At 33.3% G+C, this 27,299-nt stretch overlaps 1 protein-coding gene across 1 annotated transcript in view; it reads right to left on the bottom strand.

Moving 5' to 3' along the window:
* Window positions 1-27,299, bottom strand: part of LOC150109966 (monocarboxylate transporter 9-like) — a 63,607-nt gene that overhangs the window by 14,662 nt on the left and 21,646 nt on the right. Inside the window, exons 4-5 of the mRNA XM_090400564.1 lie at window positions 16,723-16,959; window positions 14,406-14,549 (exon numbers count right to left, since the gene is read on the bottom strand). Coding sequence (XP_090256690.1) covers window positions 14,406-14,549; window positions 16,723-16,959 — 381 coding nt within the window. The remainder of the gene's footprint in view (window positions 1-14,405; window positions 14,550-16,722; window positions 16,960-27,299) is intronic.

Genomic DNA, 27,299 nt, shown 5'->3' with positions numbered 1-27,299 from the left:
CATCTAAACTCAGAAAAAACAAAATTAATGATATTCAGAAATCCACTGACTCGACCAGTTTATAACAAATATATAACCATCCAACATCCACTTTCCAACATAAAAAACACACAGAACAGCAAAACCACTACAGTCACTCAGGTTGAAACAATACGATACCTTGGAGTTTACTTCGATGCAGATATGAACTGGAATAGCCACATAAACCATCTACACAACAAACTCCGAACAATAAGTGGCAAACTCTACAGGTTAAAAGACATAGTTCCCGTACGCATAAAAACACCCAGTATGCCAAAATATACTAAGATACGCTATAACAACGTATGCTTTCTGTGCACCCTATAAATTAAATAGATTAATGTCGCTACAATACAAAATGACAAAACTTTGGGAACAAAGAGAAAATCACGACCTTATAAATTGCAATGTCAGAACACAAAATACTGACAGCAAAACATTTATGTCACTATGCAGCTTTGCTAAAACATTATTTCGATGCCAACTACAGGACAGTCAGAAATACATACCATATAACAAGACCTTACCGTAGTGATTATTGTATTTATATGTAATTATATCACATATAAATACAATGATCACTACGGAAAGGCCACGCGAAACTTCTACATCCCAGACATGATAAACAAATTACCTTTTCAATACAGAAACCTTACAAATTACATGGCCTGAAAAGGGTTCTAAGGACATACTATGAACAAGAAACACGCACCCAAAATATATTATACAAATTTAATGAAACACAATATATTCGTTCAGGCTTCCAGTTCAGCGATGCATCAATGCATTCCAAGTTATTGTGCGTGCGTGCCTGTGTGTATGTGTGAGTGTGCGCGCGCGAATTTCTCAATCACAGATTTCGCAGCTTCCCAACACAGCAAAAAAAAAAAAAAAAAAAAACAATTCATAATAACCAACTGGTGTCATCCTCAGATAAGCTTACATATAAGCTTCGAGGAAGAAAGCAAAGAAATTAGTTCTCATCCAAGATGTATCATATGTAACCAAATTCATGTAATGTACGTATCACATGAAAACCAATGCATGTATTATATGTAAACCAATGTACGTAATGTAAGTAACAGATGTAAACAAATGTAAGTAATGTATCATATGTAATCAAATCTATGTAATGTATATAATAACTGTAACAAATGTATGCAATGTAATAAAAAATTATTTTAAATGTAAATCATGAGTTTACACTGTATGTTTGTAAGAATTAGGAAATATAATATTTAGATTGCATATGTGTAAATAATGTTGTATAATCACACCTTTTCAAACTTGAAATATAATACTACTTATGTAACTCTGAACAATATAATTGTAAATTATTATTATTATGATTGTTATTTAAAAAAAAAAACTGTTATCAGCATTACTATTTAAATCTGATTATACGTAGCACAAAGTTCCGAACCTAGGAAAATAATATACTGAATAGATGATCATTGTACATATGTAAATATTGAAAGAACAATAAAAAAAAATTTAAAAAAAAAATTTATTCACATAATTGATGACCGTCAAAACAAGATATATAGACAGAAATTTGAATGGCGATTCAGAACAATTCAGATTCTACCCAAGAATCTAAGAATTGTCCGTAAGGTAGCGTCGTAATGCTGTTTTTTTTTTTTTTTGGTTATATGGAGTCACTCACTGATGTTTAATTGCTGTAAATAGTTGGATAGCTTCTTTGAAGTTGCACAATTGTTCTTCTTCTTCTTCTTATTATTATTATTATTATTATTATCTTGGGGGAGACCACACTCCTACCAGGCGCGTCTCCCGGGTGGCGGATGGGGGAAACCCAAATGGGTTGCTCTGAATAAAGAATAAAGAGCCGTGGACCAAAGGATGTAGCAGAGGCATGGCAAGCTGGCTACATTATTATGCCAGTAACTTTTATGAGCAGGAGAAAGTCTACAAACCGAGATAGTTTTACTGCGTACGGGACAACCGACGCGCCTACTCAAAGACCACATAGAGTAGGTGAGAAATCAGCAATGTGGTCAGCCAAGGATGTGAAACATGTAGCCACCCTCAACATAAGATCACTATACCGACTTGGAAAATTACAATTAGTCCAGGAAAATTTAAAAAGACTGAAATGGAGTATTTTAGGTTCATCAGAGACACATTGGTGCGGAGATGGATTCATGGATTTACCAGAAGGAAGACTGTACTTCTCAGGAAGAAAAGATAACATACACAGAGAAGGAGTTGCATTATTAATTGAAAAGAAACTTACACACTCAGTAATTGAAATAAACCCAGTGTCTCCTAGAATAATAACAGCCAAACTTCAAGCAAAAGAAAAAGGTCAGACAATTAAAATAATCCAAATATATGCACCAGACAGTAACTATTCAGAGGAAGAAATAGAAAATTTCTATGAAGAACTACAACAGGAAATAGATAATCCCCAAAATAGAGAACTCATGATAGTGATGGGATATTTTAATGCTAAAATAGGACAGTTCACAGCAGACAAAAAAGATGTGATGGGGAAATTTGGATACGGAGAGCTTAACGACAGAGGAGAACAATTACTCCACTTCTGTAAAGCAAACGATCTAATGATTACAAACACATTGTTCTATCAACGCCCTAATAATAAATATACATGGACATCCCCCAGATGGTAATATAAAGAACTGCATAGACTATATCATCATAAACAAACAATGGAAAAGATCAGTAAATAATGTACGAACATTAAGAAGTTTTGATTTTGACACTGACCACGAAATATTAACTGGAAAAGTGAAGATAAAATTCAACAGGAAAAATAATATCAGAAAAGAAGAAATCATCAACCTATCAAAACTAAAAGATAGCTCAAGCAGAAGTCGATTTTAGAACAGATGTGCTTGAAATTAAAACCCTCCATCTTCCAGAACAGCGGAAAATACTGGGAAGAAGGAAAAGAAACAGTGTTATCAATTGCAAAAGAAACTCTAGGTTCCAAACCCAAAATAAACAAACAGTGGATAACCCAAGAAATCATAGCTACCGTAGAAGAGAAAAGAGAGGCCAAGATACTTGTAAACCAACAAAACAATGAAGAGAATAGAGAAAAATACAGAGCACTAAAAAATAAAGTTGATAACCTATGCAAAAAAGCCAAAGAAAAATGGTTAGAAGAAAAAGCTAAGAAATGCCAAGAAGCATACCAACAAAACAACTTACATGTAAAAGTCTTCCATGATACTGTAAGAGAAATTACAAAGGAATTCTCAGCAAAAGCAGTAACAATGATGAACAACAAGATGACTGAAACCGAGAATATTGAATATATAAGAAAAATCTGGTCAAACCATTTTAAGAACTATCTTCCACCAAGGAAACAAAACTACAATGCCAACAATAGAAGAAAATAATGATCACCTAAAAATTTTACAAGAAGAAGTTAGATACGCAATAAAACAGATGAAAAACAATAAAGCACCAGGCATTGATACTATCCCTACTGAACTGTGGTCATATGGAGGCAGCGTATCAATAGAATATTTAACAACCCTATTCAATAAAATACTACAAACAGGAGAGATCCCAGATGACTGGAGAACTGGAAAGATCATCCCAATATACAAGAACGGAAACAAAAGAGACTGCAGAAATTACAGACCAATCAATTTACTCCCTCACACCTATAAAATATTCATAAGAATTATACAAAATAGATTAAAAAACACCTACGAAGAAATGATAGGCATAGAACAAGCTGATTTCCGAGGAAACTATTCAACAATAGACCAAATTTTCACATTGCACCAACTAGCAGAACTCAGCTGGGAAGACCATAAAGAACTATATTGTTGTTTTGTGTACTTTAAACAAGCTTTCGATAACATCAACAGAGAAATCCTTCTCAAAATTCTACTAGAAAAAGCAATAGACAAATATATAATACAGTTTCTGATAAAATATTACTCTAAGACAAATGCAATAATTAAAAAGGACACACTCACAACAGAACCCATAGAGATCCAAAAAGGAGTAATGCAAGGATGCCCATTATTCCCATGCCTATTCAACATATATCTAGAAGAAGTTGTAAAGAAAGCAATAGACAATGAACCTGGAATCAATGTCATAAATACAATAAAGCACCAGGCACAATAAAGTCAACGGTTTAAACATAAATAATATCAAATATGCAGATGATCTCGTCCTTCTTGCAAAAACCCCAAATGAACTACAAAAGTTGATCAACAAGATAAATGAAACCTGTAAAACATATGACATGACAATAAATATACAAAAGACAAAAGTGATGAAAATAGGGAGGAACAGAACTACCTTCTCAGCCACTCTAAATGGAGAACAATTAGAACAAGTAGACAACTTCATATACCTTGGATCAAAACTAACAGAAACAATAGATGAACTCAAAACAATCAAATACAGAATAGCGATAGGATGGACCACCATGGGAAAATTACAGAAAATCTGTAAAACAAACAAGATATCTAAACAAGCCAAAATCAAATTATATGAAGCAATAATTATACCAACAGTCATCTATGGAGCAGAAGCGTGGACAGTTAAAAAAGAGAGGAGAAAAAACTGCTGGCATTTGAAATGAAATGCTTAAGAAAAATAAAGAGAACAAGTTGGATAGAAAAGAAAACAAACATCACAGTCAGACAAGAACTATTGTATAAAAAGACAATAATAGAAAAAAATTAGAAAACAACAACTGAGATGGTTTGGACACACTGTACGCATGGATGCAGACAGACTTCCTAACGTCCTAATCAATACTTTTCCAACTGAAAAAAGAAGACCTGGAAGACCAAGAATTACCTGGCTGAAATTAATAAAGAACATCTCGGGATGCAGAACATATAAGGAACTTTTTCGAACAGCAAGGAATAGAGAAGACTGCTCAAGAGAAGACTCAACCCGTCTTAGACGGAAGAGAAGAAGAAGATGAAGATTATTATTATTACTACTGACATAGAGGGCGCTGTATAGGCATACGAACGGGCGCACAGTGATATCACTGCTCCAGTTTTTTTATAGTATTAAAGTGGTTCCAACTCCTGTTTTAAGTTGAAAGTGTTCCCAAGTAACCCTACTTATCACGCCGAAGACAGTGATATAAAATTCAACCAGATCGGCTAAGAAGAAACCAAATTTTGAAGTGTTGAAAAGTTAACAGAGAGGACCGTGGTCAACAACCAGCGAAAAACAAAGGACGTCGCCATCTTTACAATCACGCAAAACTACCTAAGGGAAGAAATGTGAGTCATGAAATGTATAAAATGCCTGGAGGAATTATCGTCCAACGGAAATAATATAACTTGTACGAAATGCAGTAGGAGTGCCGGCTTTTCAGAAACACCGGGCAACATAAATATAAATCCGATGTAACACGCGAGGAATGGAAGTGCGTACTCTGTAGGAAGAACAAAGAAACGCACCCAAAGCAGCCACCTACGATGCAGCAGATTACACCGGAGGCCAAATCAGACGATGAACTGAACAGACAAAAAAATGCAGGTGAGTCCTATAATTTCAACTCTTTAAATATACTAATAGAAAACGGACTAGAGACCATAAAAGCCAGCTTAGTAGATCTTGTGCAAGAACTCTTTAATAAACAGAACGAACAAATAACAAAAAAGTCTAGCGAATATGAAGATTTGGTAAAACATAATAATTCAGCAGTTATAGAAGTGTTGCAAACGGTAAAAGACATTAAAATGAGCATTAACGCACTAAATGATTTGATGAAAGAGACATCTAAACTCCATCAAGAACTTCATTCTCTAAAACTACAATACGAACGTTTAAATCAGCAACGACATAAAGAAGATCTTGTCATAAACGGTCTTCCTGAGATGTCACCTACAGAAAACCTCAGAGACGTGGTTTTAAAATTAGGCCATGCAATTGATATCCCCCCCTGCAGCTTAACGACATTCAGAGCGTAAATCGGATTTCTAGGAAGAGCAAAAACCAATTCTTGCCACGATCTGCACCAGTCATAATTCTCCTTACGAGCAAGTCCACAAGTGACAATCTCATAAAAGTCAGGAGACAGAAAAAAAGCCGTTCCCAAGGACTTGAACGCATTACAAGACAATACACCAATCTTCATATATCACCATTCAACCAGAATCTGCTGTACCAAGCAAGGAAAGCAAAAATAGAAAACAATTACCAATTTTTTTGGACCAGAGAAGCTAAGATATTCATAAGGAAGTCACAAACCTTAAAACCGATACAAATTAAAAGCTCAGAAGACATAGAAAGGCTGCCACAGTGAAAGAAAAAAGTCTCCTAATTAGCTCAAAAAGAAGCCCACAATAAAAAAGAGTGTGAACCATCAATACAGATGCAATAACACAGGATATATTGGCAATTTCACTTTGATCAGACCTTTCAGATCATTCATTTGACCTCCCAAACACCTGCCTACTTCCAACACAACAACCAAATCAATAAAAAAAAAATAAAAATAAAAAAAAAAAATATATATATATATATATATATATATATATATCCAGTGTCATCCTCAGATAAGATAATTAGAAAGCTTCGAGGATGCAGTTGGGACATTACACCCCAGTAGTAGTAGTAGTAGTAGTAGTAGTATTTATCTAACATTATTTACTTAACATTCTGTAATGAATACTTGTAGTAAACAGAAAATATGATATAGTAATACTTCAGTTATATATTTGTAAATAATTTGTGATGAGAATAATAAACTTTGCCATTGTAAAAAAAAATATATATATATATTATTTTTATATTTTATCATATTTTAATTGCACATGTGTAAATACTGTAGTATAATCACTCTTTCTCAAACTTTGAAAAAAAAATAGTAAACTATGTGTAATAGTATAACTTGTGTATTATATTATATAATATTATAATATTATATTATAAAATATTATATAACTTGTGTAACTCTGAGCTGTATAATTCTAAATTATTACTGTCGGTACACAATAAATAACGGAAAAATCTCACGTAGAAAGATTATTTATTAGTAAAATTTTCGCCTGTGTGTCACAGGCATCTTCAGTACATTAAGCTCAAAATTAAACACTAACTGACAATTCCAAAAAGCGTCACCTAAGTAGCTGGTGTAAGATAACTAAAAAGGTCAATAACTTTCCTAAAAAAAAAAAAAAAAATTAATACAATAAAAAGTTAGGAAAGATTAGCTGATTTGTAAAGTACTATCTCCCATAAAGGGGATAGACGTAAGCCGTCGGATCTGTTTACGTTAGGAGAATGAAGTAGAGTTTCGCATGTTTCTTTATAAAGGCGTTCCACGAGAAACTGACTTTTGTGAAGGACTCTTGTCTTTCACCAATGAACTCTGTGTCTAGTGAAGATGGCATGTTCAGAAAGTCCAGACTTTTCAGATTTAAAGTATTCAATATAAGATCTTTTACAGAAATTATCCGTTATTTATTGGTACCGATATGTCGACTCACGGTTTACCTCTTTTAAAACTTAAATTATTACGGTGTTGTTGTTTTAAAAGATAGGAAAAAAAATACTATGTTATCGTCACTATTATTGAAATTTCATTATATGTAGCACTCAATGCTGAACCTTGTAAAATAATATACTGAATGTTACTCAAGATGATCATTGTATATAAATAAATATTTGAGAGATTACGTGTCAAAATTATATGTATAAACAGTTTAGAAATTAATAAAAAAAATATTATTATTATTATTGTTGTTGTTGTTGTTAATAATAATGATAAATACATGGCAATACACAGAATTCTGAGCATTAAAAACCTGAAACACTACTTAACATTAACAAGGAATTACTTCAATATCACCTGTCGAAACAACTGAGACATATATTGTATAACACGACCTACAACAACTCTCTATGTCCCCACACCCTTCAACAACTCATACGGTTCTTTTGTGAGATCACAGCGGATACTCACGCAACTCAACAACCTTCCAAGAAATTTAAAACACGTAGATAACTACAGAAGATTAAAAAACATAAATAGTGAAGGCTAAATACCACTCTCTTCATAAAAGCTATCCCAAGCTTCGAAGTAGGTGGGATTAACTTGCCTCACTCATCTACAAATAATCCTTATAAACAAATGCAAAAATTTGTATGTATAATCACTTCTTTCTCAAACTTTGAAAAAAGAAAATTATACAAAAAATTCTGTATAATCTTCATTGTTAATATTAGAAGAACATGTGTTGTAAATACATAAAATAAAGTCAAAAAACAGTATTATTAAAAATTTTAATTGAAATCCAATGTAGAAATTGCAGCACTTAGTGCTTAACTCTGTAAAATTATAAGGTGCGATGTCACACAAGATGTTTATTGTATGTATAAATATTTTAGCAATCAATAAATTATCATTATTATTATTAAAAAATAAAAATAAAAATAAAAAACATTATTATTTCATCCTCAAATAAGCTTCAAGGATGAAAACTGAGAAAATACATCTCATCTCATCCAAGATAAAAAAAAAAAATATAAATAAATAAAAAATAAATGTATCATATGTAATGAAATGCATGTAATGTACGTATCACATGTAAACAAATGTATGTAAAGTTTTATCATGTGTAATTATAAGTATGTAATGTATGTCTCATATGTTATAAATTATTATAATTAATTATTGCGAAAAAAAATTATTATTATTATTACCAGAATACATGAATGTATCAAATGTAAAGAAATGTATGTAATGTTGTATCATATAATGAAAACTATGTAGTGTATGTATCATATGTAATGAATTATTATTATTATTATTATTATTATTATTATTATTATTATTATTATTATTATTATTATTATTAAAATATGTATGTATGTATCTGAGACAATAAAATCTTTAAAAAATATATTAAGACAGACCTCCAGGGAGTCAGAAACTCATTTCAGAAACAAAGTCAGAAACAAAGCACACCAACTATCATACTTATTCTTGAATTCATTCACGCTGCTTGCACTCACAGCATCCAATGGCAATCCATTCCAATCACGCACCACTCTTGAGAGAAAAATCTAGCCCTCATTCCCTTCTTAGCAGTCTTCATTATCAGCTTCCAAGGATGCTCTCTCTTGTCCTTTTTCCACTCTCCATAAATTGAAAACTTCCATCAACTGAAATCCTATATGATCCTTTCAGAAGTTTGTAAGTCCCAATCATATCACCCCTCTTTCTCTTGTTTGTTAGTGTTTGCAGGTCTGTAGTCTACAAATTCTCAATCTATCTTCATAATCAGTACCACTCCGCAATCATGATATCATTTTTGACCCTCTCCAATATATCCGAATCACAACGGAAACCAGGAGATTAGACCTGCGCACAGCAGTCGAAGTGAAGTCTTTATCAAGGCTTTGCAAAGAGGCAAAATAACATCTTATCTTTACATGTGAATGTTCGTTTCAGCATTGCAATTATCTTTTGAGTTGCAATCTTTGCCACATGGACCCTGAACTTTAACTTCCTATCTACTAACACTCCAAGATTCATCAGTTTCTTCTAGCATAATTCCACCAATATAATCTTCTTCTTCTTCTTCAAGTGTCATCCCCTAGAAGGAGGTTGGCAACCATGTCACAGAACCTTTTTCTTTCTTTTTCTGCTTGGAATATTTATGGTAATTCAAGCCAGTCCAGACCTTAATGTCTTCAAACCACATTTTCCTGGGTCTCCCTCTTTTTCCATCCGATTTCCCTTCTAATATTAATTTATGAATGCCTTCTTGCCAAGAAGTCCAAAATATTACGTTTGCGCTCTTTAATTATTTTCATTAATGTTCTTTTCATTTTTGCTTTCTTTAAGACATCTTCGTTTTTCATTTTCTCTGTCCATGGTATTTTCAACATTCTTCTGATGGTCCACATTTCGAAAGGTTCTAATTTTTTCTCTGCTTCTTTATTTAGAGTCCACGTTTCACTGTTGTAGAGAAAGCTTGACCAGATATAGCATTTTATTAATATTTTTCTTGTGTCTCTATTAATGTCTCTGTATGTTAGAACAGTTTTCATATTAGTAAAGGTTTTTCTCGCTAATTCTATTCTTCTTTTTATTTCTTTAAGGGAATTTCCTCTGTCTGTAAACATTTGTCCCAAATATATAAAAGACTAAACCTGTTCAATTTTCTTTTTGTCAACAGTTATGTTCAGTTTCTTATTTATTGGTTCTTTTGAAATAATCATGCGCTTTGTTTTCTTTAGATTAATAATTAATCCCATGTGTAAGATTCTGTTGTAAATTTCTGTGATTAAGTTTTGAAGATCATCTTCAGATTCAGCTATAAGAACTGTGTCATCTGCATACCTGAAGTTGTTGAAGTTCCTACCTCCGACTTTTACACCCCTCAGTTCTGAAATATTTTTAAAAACTTGCTCAATATATATATGTATTGTACCGTAAGAGTGATAAGACACATCCTTGCCTTACTCCTTTTTTGATTTCAAACTTGCCAGAATATGCACTTTTATATCTTATTGAGGCCATTTGATTCCAGTATATATTTGTACTTATACGTAGATTTTTTCATTTTAACCGGTTATTCTGTAAGGTATATATTAATTTCTTGTAATATATTGAATCAAATGCTTTGGTGTAATCAATAAAACAAAGATATATGCTTTTCTGGTTATCGAGGCTTCTTTCATATAATGTTTTCAAATTGAAAATTCCTTCTCTTGTACCATTTGTCTTTTTGAAAACCGGATTGAATGTCTTCTATTTCTCTTGACAAAGTGCCTTTTATTCTTTCTAGGATTATGCTCAGTAGTAATTTTCTAACATGCCTTGTTAAACTTATTAGTCTATATTTTGAGCATTCAAAAGTTCTTGGAATTTTGGGAATAGTGAAAAACATGGATTTCCTTAGATCATCAGAGATGTATCCTGTATCATAGATGTTATTAAAAGTAATAATCTTTAGGTCATTAAGTGTGTTTTCATTTACTTTCTTTAACAATTCAATAGGGATATGATCAGGGTCTGGTGTTTTATCTGTTTTCATTTGGCTTAGAGCGTATTCTATTTCTTCATATGTAATTGGTTCACCATCCATTTTGTATATCTGGTGTGTCTGTGCGATCAGAGTCAAACAGTTCTTTCCATCTTTTTATGATATTCTGTGTCTCTAGTGGCATTTTTCAATTTTGATGTTTTATACAAGGATTATGGTTGAAATTTTTCTTTTTTTTATTTGTCAGAGCTTGGATTGACTTATGCATTTCTTTATGTGTTTCTCTGTCCAATTCCTCTATTTCTTTACATTTTTCATTTAGCCACTTGTCTTTAACTATCATGCATTCATTTTGTATAATTTTACTGAGTATTCTATACTGTTGTGTACTTTTCATTTTTCGTCTTTCATTCATAAGATCTAGTATTGATTCAGTCATCCAGGTTTTTTTTCTTATTGTATCTAATTTTTGGAATGACCTCGTTAGCTGTCTTATATATGCACTTCTAAAAATTGATTACCTGTTTTCAATTTCCTCTGTGTTACAAAGTATATTGTCTTCTGTTTTATATCCTACATGATCTATGTTCTTCCTAATTTCTAAGTTAAACACCATTATGTTGTCAGGTATATTAAGAACCGTGAAGTCAAGTCTTTCAGTATGATTGTTTTTAGAAATGCATTTTAGTTTAATTTTTAAAGTAGACACAACAGGGTTATGGTCTGAACCTATATCAGCACCTGGGTATGTTTTTATGTTGGTTGTATTATTTTTGTATCTATTATTTATCCTTATGAAATATATTTGGTTTCTTATAGAGTTACTTAGGTTTGTCCATGTATACAGTCTGCGCTTTGGAAGTTCTTTTGAATGCAGAATTGTCTCAATCTCTCACCTCTTTCATTTCTTTCACCTCCAAATTTTCCAACGACTGGATTTTCTTCCCCTTCTCCAACCTTTGCATTCAAATCACCCATCACTATGAGTTTTACATATTGATTTTACATATTCTATAGATTTTTTGTAAGTTATTATAAAAATCTTCTATTTCTTCATCATTGTGAGTCATCATAGGGACATAAACCTGGGTAATTATGATGTTAAAACTTTGCGGCTAATTTAATAAGTATTATTCTTTCGTTTATTGGCCACAGCCCTCATCATTACACATTTAAAGATGTCTTTCTTAATCATGAAACCCACTCCATATTCATGCTTCTCTCCAGCAGAATTATACAAATGTAAAGCCATCTTTTTCTAGTTTTCCAGTGTTAGGCCATCTTGTTTCACAATTCCCATCACATTAACTTTAAGTCTTTTTATTTCCTGTATAAGGTTGTCAAAATTCCCTAGTTTATATAATGTTCTCACGTTCCAAGCTCCAATTTTCAAGACTCTGTTTCTTGTTTTCAAACGAGGAATATCAGATGCCAACCTTCCTTTCGGATTTAACTTGACATCAACATGGAATGCACTTGCAGCGTTCATTTTACTCACAGTTTCAGTGTCTTCTTCCCTGTAATTATTTACAGCTTGGGACGTTGCAGAGGTTCCAACTTTCAAAGCATAGCTTGTAAAATATTTCCGTTTCTCCATGGTCGACTATAGGATAGAGCATAGTAACGTGGTGAGGCCCCGATCTCTTCCACGTCTGCAATAGCCTGCTAACTTGGTTCACTCTGACAGCCGTTGATCTGTATTCAGAATCTTCCGCCTGCCAGCTGCTTCACATTGCCGTTGATATATGAATTCTACCGCCAATGATGAAACAACTGCATTTTCTGTTTGGTGTTTTCGTCAAAGCCCCTTTAGTCAGCCACTTTTCAAGGTTCTCTGTAAGCTTTCACAGCTACCGCATCGGCCAGAGGCACACGAAGTCCCAACCGTGCTTCACCTTACAAAGCAATCCTCTATTTTATGCTGCTTCCAATATAATACGACACTGGATATGTAATCACGTCGAAGTGAGTGACTTTACATTTACTGACATTGAAATGACATCCATTTTCCTATGTCCATAATTTCAGCCTATTCAAATTAATTTGCAAGTACTGCATATCAACACCATTCCTGATTACCCTACCTATCTTTGCGTCATCAGCAAATAGCTGAATTCGCTTGTCAAATCCTTCCCAATATCATTAATGCACAGATTGAATAACAGTGGACCAAGCACTGATCCTTGTGGTACAGCAATTGTTACCTTAAACCTTGCAGATTCACATTCCCCACATGCCACTTTTTCATATCTGTCTGCAGTATCAGTCAGCAATCCTCTTATCTATACTAATATTTCATAACCCAAACCCATATTATCCAATTTTTGCAACAGTCTTCAATGCTGTATGCTGTCAAAAGCTTAGCAAAATCCAAAGGTATCATGTGTATCCATTTCCCCTTGTCTAGTTCAATGGTAACATTGTAACAGAATGTAAGTTTCTAAAACTTCACCTTCCCTTAGTATACCCATGTTGTTCATTGCAAAGTAAAGATTCACTGTCAACCCATTTCTGAATGTGAGTCCTAACTAATTTTTCCAAAATCTTCACCATTACTTCTGCGATACTAATCGGTCGATAGTTGGATACATCGGGCTTTACACCACCCATTTATAAACGTCTTTGTGTTTGAATATTGTATTCATTATTATTAGATTATTGTAGATAGGGAAATCGATTAATCTTTGTTTGTTTCTATTTTTTTACTAATTGTCCAAACGTTCTGCCATGATTTTGGATTTTCATATTGCCAACGCGAGCATTTAAATCACCCAACAGTAATAATATCTCATTTCTGCTGGGTGTAATTAACATGCTTGTTTATTTTCTCTGTTTGTTATAGAGGTCCTCACTTTCTTCTTCTTCTTCTCTCCCCTCTCGAGCGTATAATTCCAGAACTGTGATATATACTTTATTAAGTTTCAATCTGAGTTGTAATATTCTTTCCCTCCAGTATTTATAGTTATTGATGTTGTCTTTAAGGGATTTGTGAGTCATGATTGATACTCCTGCTCTTGCTCTCTGGTCCTCTTGTACTCCATTATAAATATGTATGTAGTTATCGATTTCTTTGTTTCCCTGATTTTTCTTCTTTCTTTCAGTCAGTACCGCAATTTTGGATTTCGTTTATATAGAATTTCATCTATTTAGTTTTCAATGTGAGATAAACTTCTTACATTCCAGGTACCAAAATGAGAAATAATCTTTTTCCAATCAGTATTTGGCTTTTTTTTTTGGTGGTGGTGGTGGGGGGTGGGGTGATTGGGATAAGTAACATTTTGAATTACTTAACCCTTAACATGTTCACAGTAATAAAATGTGCCGTTGTATAAACATCATAACAAAAAATTAGTAATCTTACCGGGGAGGGAAGAAACTCTTATAATGAAAGAAATCACGGCTTACCATAAAGAACACCCCAGAGCAGCGTGATCCAGAAGATACTATGGTATACGTAACATAGGGCAATCGCAGTTGATGCAACCAAACCACCTACAACAACTACTTTCCTCACTCCAAATCGCTCACCCAAAATACCAGCAGCTGGGCCTAAATGAAACAAGAACTAGAGAATGAAATTATAGCTTTTATAACTTAATTAAAAATATACATAAATTTAAAAATGAATTTAAGTTATTTACCTTATATATAAAAGTCACACACACACACACACACACACACACACACACGCACACACACACACACACACACACACACACACACACACACACACACACACACACACACACACACACACACACACACACACACACACACACACACACACACACACACACACACACACACACACACTCACTGATCAGTTAAGTTTATATATATATATATATATATACAGTATATATATTGTGTGTTCCATTCTCTCACCATTGTCTTTTATAACGTGAATTTGGCGCAGATTACGAGGTAAGCCAGGAGCACAGTTATGTATATATAAATACACTATTTATATATACATACAGACAAAACTTTAAGCGTTAAATATGGAATATGGAATATTTTAACATATGTAAAGATCAAACCATCAAAGATCAAACATATGTAAAGAATGGGAACCATTAATGCTATCCTGGAACTAAAAATACTAATACAAGGATCACTTGAAAGAAATAGGAACATTTACATATGCTTCATAGACTTTCAGAAGGCTTTTGACCGGGTAAAAAGTAATAAAATGTTCAATATATTAAATAAATTAGACATAGAAGATCATTTACTAAAGATTATAAAAATGATTTACACCAAACAGAAAATGCAGTTGTTTAACTCTGAGACTTCTGAAGTGAAAATAAAAAGAGGAGTTAGACAAGGTTGTATCCTTTCACCAAATCTATTTAATATCTATAGTGAGACAATGATGAAAAAGACTGAAAAACAAAAAACAGGAATTAGTATCAATGGTATAACATATAACAATCTTGGATATGCTGATGATACCATTCTAATAGCAGAAAACAGAAACAAATTAATCAAATTACTGCAGCTGCTAATTAAAGAAGGTAAAGAATTTGGATTAGATATTAATGCAAAAAAAAAACAACCAAATTTATGAAAATCTCAAAAGAAAGCAGATCCGAGCCAGAAATATTCATAAACAATATGAAAATTGAACATGCAACAGAATACAAATATTTAGGCACCTACGTTACTGCAGATGGAAAACAAGATAAAGAAATAAAAATAAGAACAGCCGTAGCTAAAGATACATTTTGGAAAAATAAAGATCTGCTCAGACGTTCTGTGAGTATCGAGAGAAAAAAAGAATGATAAGAACATTAGGATTGCCAACTTTCACATATGGAAGTGAGACCTGGATATTCAAGAAGATAGTAAAGCAACAGATAATGGCCTTTGAAATGATCTGCTATAGAAATGAAATCCCATGGATTTGAAATGAAAATCCCATGGACAGAACATGTGACAAATACAGATGTCCTACAGAGAATGAGAACACAGAGATCTTTATTATAGGAAATGATCCAGAGAAAGATGAGATTGGCAGGACATGTACTGAGTGGTTCAGCAGGACAGAGAATATTAACAGTTTTAGAAGGAAAATTTATCCGAAAAGGATCAAGAGGTAAAAAACGAAGGACATGGCTTGAAGATATAAGATCATGGACAGGATCACATGGCTATGCAGAAACAAAAAGGAAAGTCACCAACAGAGAGAACTGGAAGGACAGGGTACTGCACCCTCTCACTGAGGAAACTATTTGAAGAAGAAGAAGAACAAAGATCAAACTTCCTATTCTATCACTATAAATAGAACCCATATATGTAAAAAAATAAAAATAAAGTTTAATTAGTGTTTTAGGTTAATTACGTAAAGATTAAAATCATACTTTTTCCACATGTGCAAAAATGACAAATTTGCATTACATAAAAAAATATTTTAATTAATGTTATTTTCTTATTTTTTCAATGAATTCATGATAATGATGATAATATAATTAAAATTTAAAATTTAAATTTAAATTTACATTTTAATTTTAAATACATTTTTATATTTATAGTGATATATTATATGCGTTTTAGTATATCTCTGGTATATCTTAAAATTTAAACTGATCTACCTTAAATTTAATGCATTTTATTAAATAGTTAGGAAGCCTCAAAATCCTTCGTAAACCCTCAGAATTTGAATTATTTAAAAACTTCACAATACAATACAATAGAATCCTTAGAATGCATATATACATACCTATTAAGTTTCTCACAGATGGTGCTATGCTAAAAGGGCTTGCAGCTGCCTTTCTGTCTATGTCATATGCATTTATCAATGAAATGTACAAAATTCCAGTTGCGTGATTCAATCCTCCTAAAATAAAGTCATTAACAAAACAAGAAAGAGCCACAACCCAACTCCATCCTCTATCTGGTCCTTCCACAGAACAGAAATTCGATTTTTTTGCCATAAACTTAATTTTCCATCTCAACACTTATTCCACAAGTTGACAACAAAGCTTCTGTTTATATAAAACACAAAATATGCTTTCTATGATTAGGTATAATCTAGGAAATTGTACATCAGATAAACACCACAGAGATGACACAACGAACCAAACAGATAAATTTGTAAATGCAAACCGTAGTTGAACATTAAGCATTTAAGTATGAATGGTATCAATTCTTTTTTTTTTTATCAGCAGTTTTTTGTGATAAAAAAAAGGTTTCAGAGCATCTCATTGAATGTAACAGTTATCTAATAATGTCAATGGTTTAAAACATCCCTTTGACCCCCTCAGCTAAAGATAATATGCGTTATCTTTGTTTAATTTTCAGTTTCTATGCAGTGAGTATACGTAAACAAGATGTTTGATTATTTTTATTTCCTTTTGTCATAATAACGGTTTTCAGTCTAATACGAACTAAATTTTTTGAACGCGAGCTAAAATTGATCGAATCGTTTCCAGCACGTGGAAAACTTTTATATGAGCTTTTAAAACTGAATAAGAAACTCAACGATCGGAATCAAAGAGTTTCATGCCGAATATAGTAAACTATTACGCTAGCAGTCGCCGATGCTTTTATAGTTTACTATATTCGGCATGAAACTCTTTGATTCCGATCTTTGAGTTTCTTATTCGGTTTTAAAACAATGTGGGATTGCATATCCCCTTAATTTAAATAATGTTTTACATCGCCGAAATGAAGCCTATTGGCTCTTTATTTTAAATAAATATTTTATATGAGCTTTTCAACTGAAAGTTAACGCATCAGACAGAGAATATCCCCAGTGATAGGTATCGTGACTGTATCGATGGTAATTACCCACGGATTACGTCCCGTGATAGGCCATTCATTCTAACACTTTTAGGCGCGCGCGCACACGCACACACATGCTTAACACTTTCATTGCCAAGCTGAAAATTGGAATTTCGTGTGGTGGCCAAATTTTTTTATTTTTTTATTTAGTTAGCGACGTCCACGCGATAACGCGTGATCGGCCGTTTGGTGAGCGGACTCGCATAACGTGATATCGCGTGATTGGCAATGAACGTGTTAACAGAATTGTCAGTTTGATCTAGGATCTTTTATTGTGGTATTTTCCGAAGTACAAAGGATAATATTTACTATCTATAAGTTATCATAGATAACAATATTTCCTATATTGTTTTATATCACGATAACTATTATAATATAAAAGAATGTAGATAATATTAGATCATAAATATAAACTGACATCACTCTTGGGGTTAGTAATTGTTCCAATAAATGACCTATCACTTCAGTAATAGTAATTTTAACAAATTAATTTTGCTTATGGTGTGAATACATAAAGAAGTAGTCCGATATATCTACCTATGATCCTGCCACAGGACATAGTTTAATTCTATAGATTGAACTATTCCAAAATTTGTATGTTTCACTACAGACATTCAAAATATGAACTCGATTAGAATTTCCCGATATCTTGTTATTTCGCTCTGTTTTTTCCTGTCTCATAGAAGTTGTCAGGACGTGCAATTTTACACATACATTGGGTTTTTATTACTAAGAATAAAAACCTTTTATAACAAATTGACATCGTATACTTTTTTATTATACCAAAGCAGTAAAAGAATTTAATCTGCATCAGGTGAAGCTCTGATTTCTGACAGTTCGGTTTAATTTGCAATCTATTACTCTTGTTGTTTTTCACTAAAAGTACTCAATCAATAAATGGGTTATTTCCGTTTTCTTCTGATCTTGTGCCCTACATACCTAATTAGGCGTTTATCGTTATGACCTACTAAATTAAATCTAATATCATGATGACTTAATTTGGGAGAAACACCAGCACTGATGGTTCTTATCATTTTGGTTAAAAATATTTTCATGAAATTGTCAAATACCTCTAAATATAAAACATGTCAGGCGAAGTTCCAATTTTATTTTTTTCTATTTCCTTACTGCTAACAGGCAGTCGTTGGAATTATTCAGATCATTAAAACAAAAGAACTGTTAATAATTCAACGATATAACTGGTTTTTTGTGTGTGACATTTTTCCTTAATGTGTCACTAAACAGATTTTTTTGGGTGTTTGGTATTTTATTTGTGCACTTTGGCTAAAAGGGAAAGAGAGGATGCAACGTAATCCTCTCCATTAGATATTTGCTCGCTGCTTGATTGAAATAGTCTGAAATCAAATGTTGTTTGTGAGTGAGGAAATTCTTTGTGAAATTTTGAAGTAAACCCAACCAGCCTTAGTATTTTCAGACAGGTAAATTTCCTCGGCAGATTTCATGGATAGATGCGTGAGAAACTGTAAACAAACAGACAAAAAATTGAAATGGCTCCAGGTCTATGGAATAAAGAGTAATAATATGGAAAATTAAGAGCTCAATTATGGGTGATTTACAAGGCACTTTTCATGAATGCTTTTTATTCATAATCATAAAAATTAAGAATTATGTCGCAAATCAGGCATTGGTAGAATAAAGATTTTTAAATGTGTCTGTACGCATTTAAATATTTTCACTCATGTTATTTTATAATGAAGACATACTCTGAGTCAAAACTGATTATCAGGACTTCATAATTTAAATAGAGACAGGGTTTTATTTTTATTCACGGTATTCCATTTTGGTATTCTTAAGCAACTTTTGTAAAGTTCCTATGAATGTTATTTTGCAATTCACATCAACACGTGTAAATAAATGCAAGTCAGGTGTCTGATATTCCTCTACTAACTATGGTATGGTGCAAAAAGAAAACTACTGAACTTCAACACCCCCACCCTTTCAGTATACGCACTATGAGATATGCCGTTCGAATACATGTATGTACATTAACAGAAGAGCACGTATAGGGTCTGTGCCATTAGATCTAGTAGTAGCAATTGTGTTGATATTGGAAGAAAAGACGTTTATTGTTGAGTTTATTGTTGATTTTCGTTCATACGGAGTTGGTACAGCAAATGATACAAGCCTACGACATATTTGTCAGCAGTTTGTTCGTAGTTTCCATAAGCGTGCCCCAAGAAATAATGATTAATCGAAAGGTTTCGACATACAGCGGTTGTTCTTCCGCAATGTAAAGAGAATTCGGGGAGACCGCGAACTCTTAACACAAATAGGAATCACAGGATCATTTTGGATGCCCAACGTTCACCACACAGAATCCTTAAGGAGCTGGGTGCCTTTTCATAGGTATTTAACAGCAACGGATTATGCTGTACAGCGGGAATACTGTGTCAATTGACTGCTGGTCAATATCATTGAGGATCCGTACTTCCTCTATAATGTCTGGTTTTCGGACGAAGCGCATTTCCATCTAAGCAACCATGTAAACAGACAAATCTACATGTTTCTTGGTTTCTCGAGACCTGAATTGGTCCAAGAGAAACCTCTTCACTGCGAGGTCACCGAATAGTGTGCGGTTTTTCTCCATGGTATAATTGGGCCCTACATCATTGAAAGAGGATGATGTAGCCATGTCCTTGAATAGCGAACGCTACATCAAGAATGTTTTGGTTCCGCCTCCCAGGATTTGCATAGGATGTGTCTTTCAAAAAACATTCCATTTCGTACACAGGTATTCCAACAGGACCTAACAACCTGTGACGCATCACGTGGTTCTAGAGTCTATTTATCAGGACACTTCCCCGGGAGGCTCATTTCGATGTTCACAGAATTCCCATACCCTTCACGTTCTCCTGATCTCCCATCACTTGACGCCTTCATTCGAGGTATGTTGAAGAAATGAGTATTACACATAACCCGCCTTCCAACCTTGATGAACCAAGCGATAAAATTACACGATATGTCCAGCAGATGGCCCAACTGTTGTTCTCCCAGATAATAAAAAATATTCACATCCGCTACGAAACCGGTCTTGAAAGACAAAGTACCAATTTCGAGCACGTAATCTACCGTCGTTAATGCTTTATTCGACCAAGATTCCGCCGATAGTTGGGGATGTACACATCATCATGTGTGAACATATATTTCCATGTTAACATACCCATTTACTCCATAATATATATCGCTGTAAGTTATTCAGCGCCATACAGTGAAATGTTGGATATTAAACTGTTATTTACTTGGATAGCTTACAAAATAAGTCTTTAATTAATTATTAATACTAGTGGTCAAGAAAAAGGTTCTCATAAAATGTATTTTTGTTATGTTGTTTTTTTCCTTGGGGGTGCTGCATTGTTGCAGTGCTTATGTACAAGCCACTGTCTAAACGTTAAGTTAATCTCTCTCTCTCTCTCTCTCTCTCTCTCTCTCTCTCTGGATTAAAGTAAGAGCCGTGGTGAAATGATCTGATTATTCACTCACAAATATTGACAAATATTTCGAATTAGACTGGGTAGGAAAAAAGACGAGATTTCCTAATTTGTTTGATTTTTGTTTAATATTTCTTACTGAATAATCCTTATATTTTTTGTCAAGAAATTTATTCTGAGAATGATAATGAGAAAGATGTATTTATTACTTAAAGTTTTAATTCATTATTAATGATATTATATCTTAAGTTAGCTAAATAAGTGTTATTTGCCAGGATGGTAGGTAAAAGACCCAGTGGAAAAACCATGATGTAGATGGATTGATACAGTAAAAAGTGCCTAAGAAAGATAGAAATATAAGATCTGATAATATTGGAATGTTACTAAATAACAAATAAAGATCCCGTACACTCCCTATGTGAATGTATGTCAGGAATTTGAGGTGCAGTGCTTTGCAGTGCTTGTGTACAATCCACTGTCTAATATTATTATTAAATTTTATTATTTAATAATAAATAATAAACATTATTTTATTCACATAGGACCCATTATCTGGCCTAAAAGAACGTTTGTCCTGGTCGGAAAGCTAATCACTTCAGTAGATGCGTTTTTATGCTTATTCATATTCACAACATCTGAATGATTCATCGCATTTAGAGAGATGTTTCTTGACTTAGACATGTGTAGTTTAATAAGATTCAAGTTTTATTTAATGATTTGTTCAAGCTATGTTAATTTTTTTATCAGAATCTTTTCCAGAAATGGGTGTAAAGATGTCGGACATGGTTGGGATAAGCGTAGATGTGATCTCAGACCATGTAATAAAAGTCATATATTAATTAAAGGGATTCAGAAAACATCCATGTCCATAGGAATCCAAATCTAAAGCTGTTGTTGGAAAACAGTAAGGTGTCCAGCAAACAAATTGCAGGAAAAAAGGCGCCATCGCTTCCATCGATCGCGTGACCCACACAGAAGAAGAACGAGAGCTCTAGAACTACATACAGTAGAAGATATTTCATCATTCGGTCAGACATCTCATCTCAATAAGTGTTAAGCATAAATAAAACAAATAAAAAAATCCGTCTAAAGGGCATGACTTTGGCATAAACATCTGTCTAAAGGGCAAATCCAAATAGTTTTTTTTTTTCAATTAAAAAAACGCAGTATGTATTTTTCCTACATAATTGGATGTTCTTTGACAAATAATTAAGCTTACATTATTGAGAGCATTGCATTAAAAGGAAAGTTGTTTGTGCAGTAAATGCGCTAAGCTCGTTTGCTGAATCAAAAACGTCTGTAGAAAGTGACTAAAATAAAAAAAAATGATATTTATTTTATGACTTTGAATAGAAAATTGCACATCTCAGTAAAACTAAATGGTTTCTGTCTTATTTATTTATTGATTGATATGATTTCATTTTGGCGATTAAAAACCAGCAAGTTTCTTATAACATTTTGCGAGATGTAATGTGTAGGTAAATAAATAATCATTTGCATGTGCTGCCATCTATGGCAAATATAATAAACAGATTTTCAGTCTATTTGATATATAGTATTTTTCTTTGATTACAATTCATTTTTATTAAAATATATTAAAGATATTTTATTGCAAAATAACATGTTACATCTAACCAGTCTACATGATCGAATGGCAGAAAAATTTAATTTGTTGCAGTCAGGCTCAGTGGCAAGACTGGATGATATCTGGGCGCACTTTTCTCTTCATGAAAGATAAGGATAAGTATGCAGAAAGTAACTATCGTCCAATAACATGCCTACTAACTATGCTTAAGTATATTTGCAATCATAACAAATTCCATATACCACTACTTATCAGATAATCAGATTGGTTCGATTAAAAAAAAAAAGGCAATTTTCAAAAATCTAGAGGAACAAAAGACCAGATCCTTATTAATAAAATGATTATCAGAAACTCAAAAAGACGAAAAACTAATTTAAACATGGCATGGATAGACTACAAGAAAACATTCCATTCCCTCCCACGCTCCTTGATCCTAAAATCACTAAAAATATTTGGAATGAGCAAAAACATATGTTCGTTTCTAGCTGCTATGAAATCATGAAAAACAACATCAGTAATGAATAACGAACAATTTGGAGATATCAGCATTAAATGTGGAATTTTTCAAGGTGATTCCTTGTCACCATTGCTCTTCAACATTTCTTTGATACCTTTGTCTATGATACTGAAGAAAACAAAACTTGGATATGAAATTCCTAAATGCAATATTAAAATTTCCCATCTGTTGTATATGGATGACTTGAAGCTATATGGAAAATTGGCCCAGCAAATAGATTCTTTATTGAACACAGTTCGTATTTTCAGTCAGGATATCAAAATGGAATTTGGTTTATTTAAATAAGCAATTTTATCTAATAAACGAGGAAAAATTAATGACACTAGCAATTTTAATTTTGATCAAGAGAAATATGTAAAAGCAATTTCAGCTGACGAACACTATAAATACCTAGGAATATTAGAAGCCAATGATATTCTCCACTCGAAAGTTAAACAACGGGCAGCATCAGAATACATCAGAGGAGATAGAAATATTCTGAAAACAAAACTAAATGGATTAAACAATTAGAGCATTGAATTCGTGGGCTATACCAGTGATCCGATACACAGCTGGCATAATGAATTGGACAAAAGAAGACCTGGACAAACTAGACTGCAAAACTAGAAAACTAATGAAAAAAAAAAAAAAAAAACAACTAAGCATCATGCGTTACATCCACGAAGTGATGTTGACCGGTTGTACCTAGCGAGGAGAATAGGTGGACGGGGTTTGCTGCACGTGAGACAGACTGTGGAAGAAGAAGAAGAAATTGGTATAAGAAATTACATCGACAATAGCTCTGAGCCAATGCTTCAAGCAATTACACAAGAGGACTTCCTAAAAGCAACAGGAAACAAATCCGATTACAAAAAGGAACAACAAAATATCCGATATATGCGCTGGAAAAAAAAAACCTTGCATGGCCAATTTCTTCGAGATACTGAGGACAAAATTGACGTGAACAAGATATGGCAATGGCTACAACACGGATACATTAAACAAGAAACAGAAGGATTTATTCTAGCAGCACAAGAACAGACCTTACAAACTAATGCAATCAAAGTAAAAATTTTGAACATCAATAATAACACAAAATGCAGGTTATGCGATCAGAAAGATGAGACTGTAGAAGATTTAATCAGAGCTAGGCAGAAAAATAGCTCAAACTGGCTATAAATACCGCCATGATCAAGTGGCCTAAATAGTTCATTGGCTTGTATGCAAAAAATATGACTTTCCTACTTCTGATAACTGGTGGCAGCATAAAACAGAGACAGTATTGGAAAACGAAACAGCAAAAATTCTCTGGGACTTTTAGAATAGAAAAGGATAGGCTTTTGGAACACAATAGCCTTGACATCACAATCATCGAACATAGACAGGTTTGGATTATCGACATTGTTATTACAGTACCCAGTGATAACAACATATACAACAAAGAACTGGAAAAAAGTACTAAATATCGAGATCTGGCAATCGAAGTTGGCCGACTGTGGCTTAAACACACCAAAGTCATTCCAATAGGTATCGGTGCACTTAGTGCAACTTCAAAGAAGCTGTTCAACTATTTACAGCAATTAAAAATCAAACAAGTGACCCCATATGACCTACAAAAAACAGCATTACTTGGAACAGTCCATATTTTACGACGCTACCTGACGGAGTATTCTTAGATTCTTGGTTAGAATCTGTATTGTTCTGAATCACCTGTCAAATTTTTATTTATATGATATCTTGTTTTGTCTGTGTATCAATTATGTGAATAAAATAATAATAAGATATATAAGTGTAAAACTAATCTGACCGATTCAATCATAAATTTAAAAAAAGTGTAATTATTTTGAATTTTTCTGTGCATGTGTGTGAAATTGACATGTGTGAAGTTTTATATTTGTAAGATTTGTAATTGAAACTTTTATGATTTATTACTTAAGATTTACTAAACATTTTTATCAAATATCATATACAAGAATTGTTTGGGCAACCACTATTCAAAAAAAAAAAATACATTCAGGCCTGGATGTATATTTTATGTCAATGGCATTTTTTACGATAAGACAAAATACATTTTCCCAGGGTTAGGTTAAATTATATTCTATGCATATAAAAATAGCATTAATTTATGTGGACTATTTCTGTGTGCTATGTAAAGCAGTGTTGTTTTTTATTATAGCGCCTCTAACGCTACAATAAGTCAATTTTTCCCAAATTTCGTTGGCCATCTAAGAGAGAGTGAGAGAACGAGAGAGAGAGAGAGAGAGAGAGAGAGAGAGAGTTGACTATAATAATATTAGTTGTGACAATAAAGTGCACAATATGTCAGTCTTGCTGTCGTTGGCATAGCGTATGCTGCGGCATGTTATTATTCTTATTATTATGCGCACCTCCAAGGAGTCGAACTCATAACCGGAAGACACTCTGCCCCACTCCAGTACAAATATCTCACGATCGCTTGTACTATTTATTTCTCCCACTACACACACACACACACACACACACACACACACACACACACACACACACACACACACACACACACACACACACACACACACACACACACACACACACAAAGTTACCGCCAGCGCCATCTACGTATTCTCAAACAAATTTGTATGGATTTGTAGAAGAAACCTTTCCATAACTACTACTATCTGAGACAACTTAGCATTGTTGAAGGAGATCAGTTTATTTTCTTAGCTGAACGTGAGCTCCAGCTATCAGTGAATTAATACTTTTGAAAGAGAGAGAGAGAGAGAGAGAGAGAGAGAGAGAGAGAGAGAGAGAGAGAGATTACCACAGAAAACTACCGCCAATACGTGGGCTCTAGACCCTAACACTTGTATTATTGTCCGTAATACTGAAGTTCTACAGTCGAGTTCTTTGAGACGCGGGATAAAAATCCTTAGTCTTTCCTCCGTAAACACTACTTGCGTGTACCACAAACAACTGTGACTCAGGAAAGGCCAAAAAAAGTTTGTAAAAACAGAAGCTCCGCCTACTTCCATTGAAAAATTATTTATTCACATAATTGATACACGGTCAAAACAAGATTTAAACAACAAGTTGACTGGTGATACAGAACAATTCAGATTCTACCCAAGAATCAAAGAATAGTCCGTCAGATAGCGTCCTAAAACATGGACTGTTCCAAGTAATACTGCTTTTTGTAGGTCATATGCAGTCACTTCGTTGATGTTTAGTTACTGTAAATAGTCGGATAGCTTATTCGAAATTGAGCCAAGTGTTTAAGCAACAGCTTGCCAACCTCCACTGCCAGATCACGATATTTAGTAATTTTTTCAGTTCTTTGTTTTTAATATTGTTATCACCGGGTACTGCAATATCGATGAACCAAACCTGACGATGTTCGATAACTGTAATGTCAGGTCTATTGTGTTCCAAATGCCTATCAGTTTCTATTCTAAAAGTCCCAGAGAATGTTTGCTGTTTCGTTTTCCAAAACAGTCTCTATTTTATGCTGCCACCAGTTATCAGAAGTAGGAAAGCCATATTTTTTGCATACAAGCCAATGAATTATTTGGGCCACTTGATCATGGGGGTATTCATAGCCAGTTTGAGCTATTTTGCTGCAGGCACTGATTATATGTTCTACAGTCTTATCTTTCTGATTGCATAATCTGCATTTGCTGTTATTATTGATGTTCAAAATTTTTACTTTGATTGCATTAGTTTGTAATGCCTGTTCTTGAGCTGCTAGAATAAATCCATCTGCTTCTTTTTAATATATCCATATTGTAGCTATTGCCACGTCGTGTTCACATCAATTTTATCCTCAGTATCTCTAAGAAATTGGCCATTCAAAGGTTTATTTTTCCAGTTGCTTTCTGAACTCTGGTGAAACTGCTTGACGCATTTGCAGCAGTTGTCGATGTAACTTTTTAAGCTTTTCTTTCAATTTCTTCTTCTTTAATTTCTTCTTCTTTAATTTCTTCTTCTTCTGCAGTCTCTATCTCACT

The sequence above is a fragment of the Typopeltis vanoorti genome, chromosome 1 (genome assembly GCF_054136105.1).
Source record: "Typopeltis vanoorti isolate ZY-2024b chromosome 1, IOZ_Tvanoo_1.0, whole genome shotgun sequence".
Classification (NCBI taxonomy): Eukaryota; Metazoa; Arthropoda; class Arachnida; order Uropygi; family Thelyphonidae; genus Typopeltis; species Typopeltis vanoorti.
This window is presented reverse-complemented; position numbering and strand designations above follow the sequence as displayed.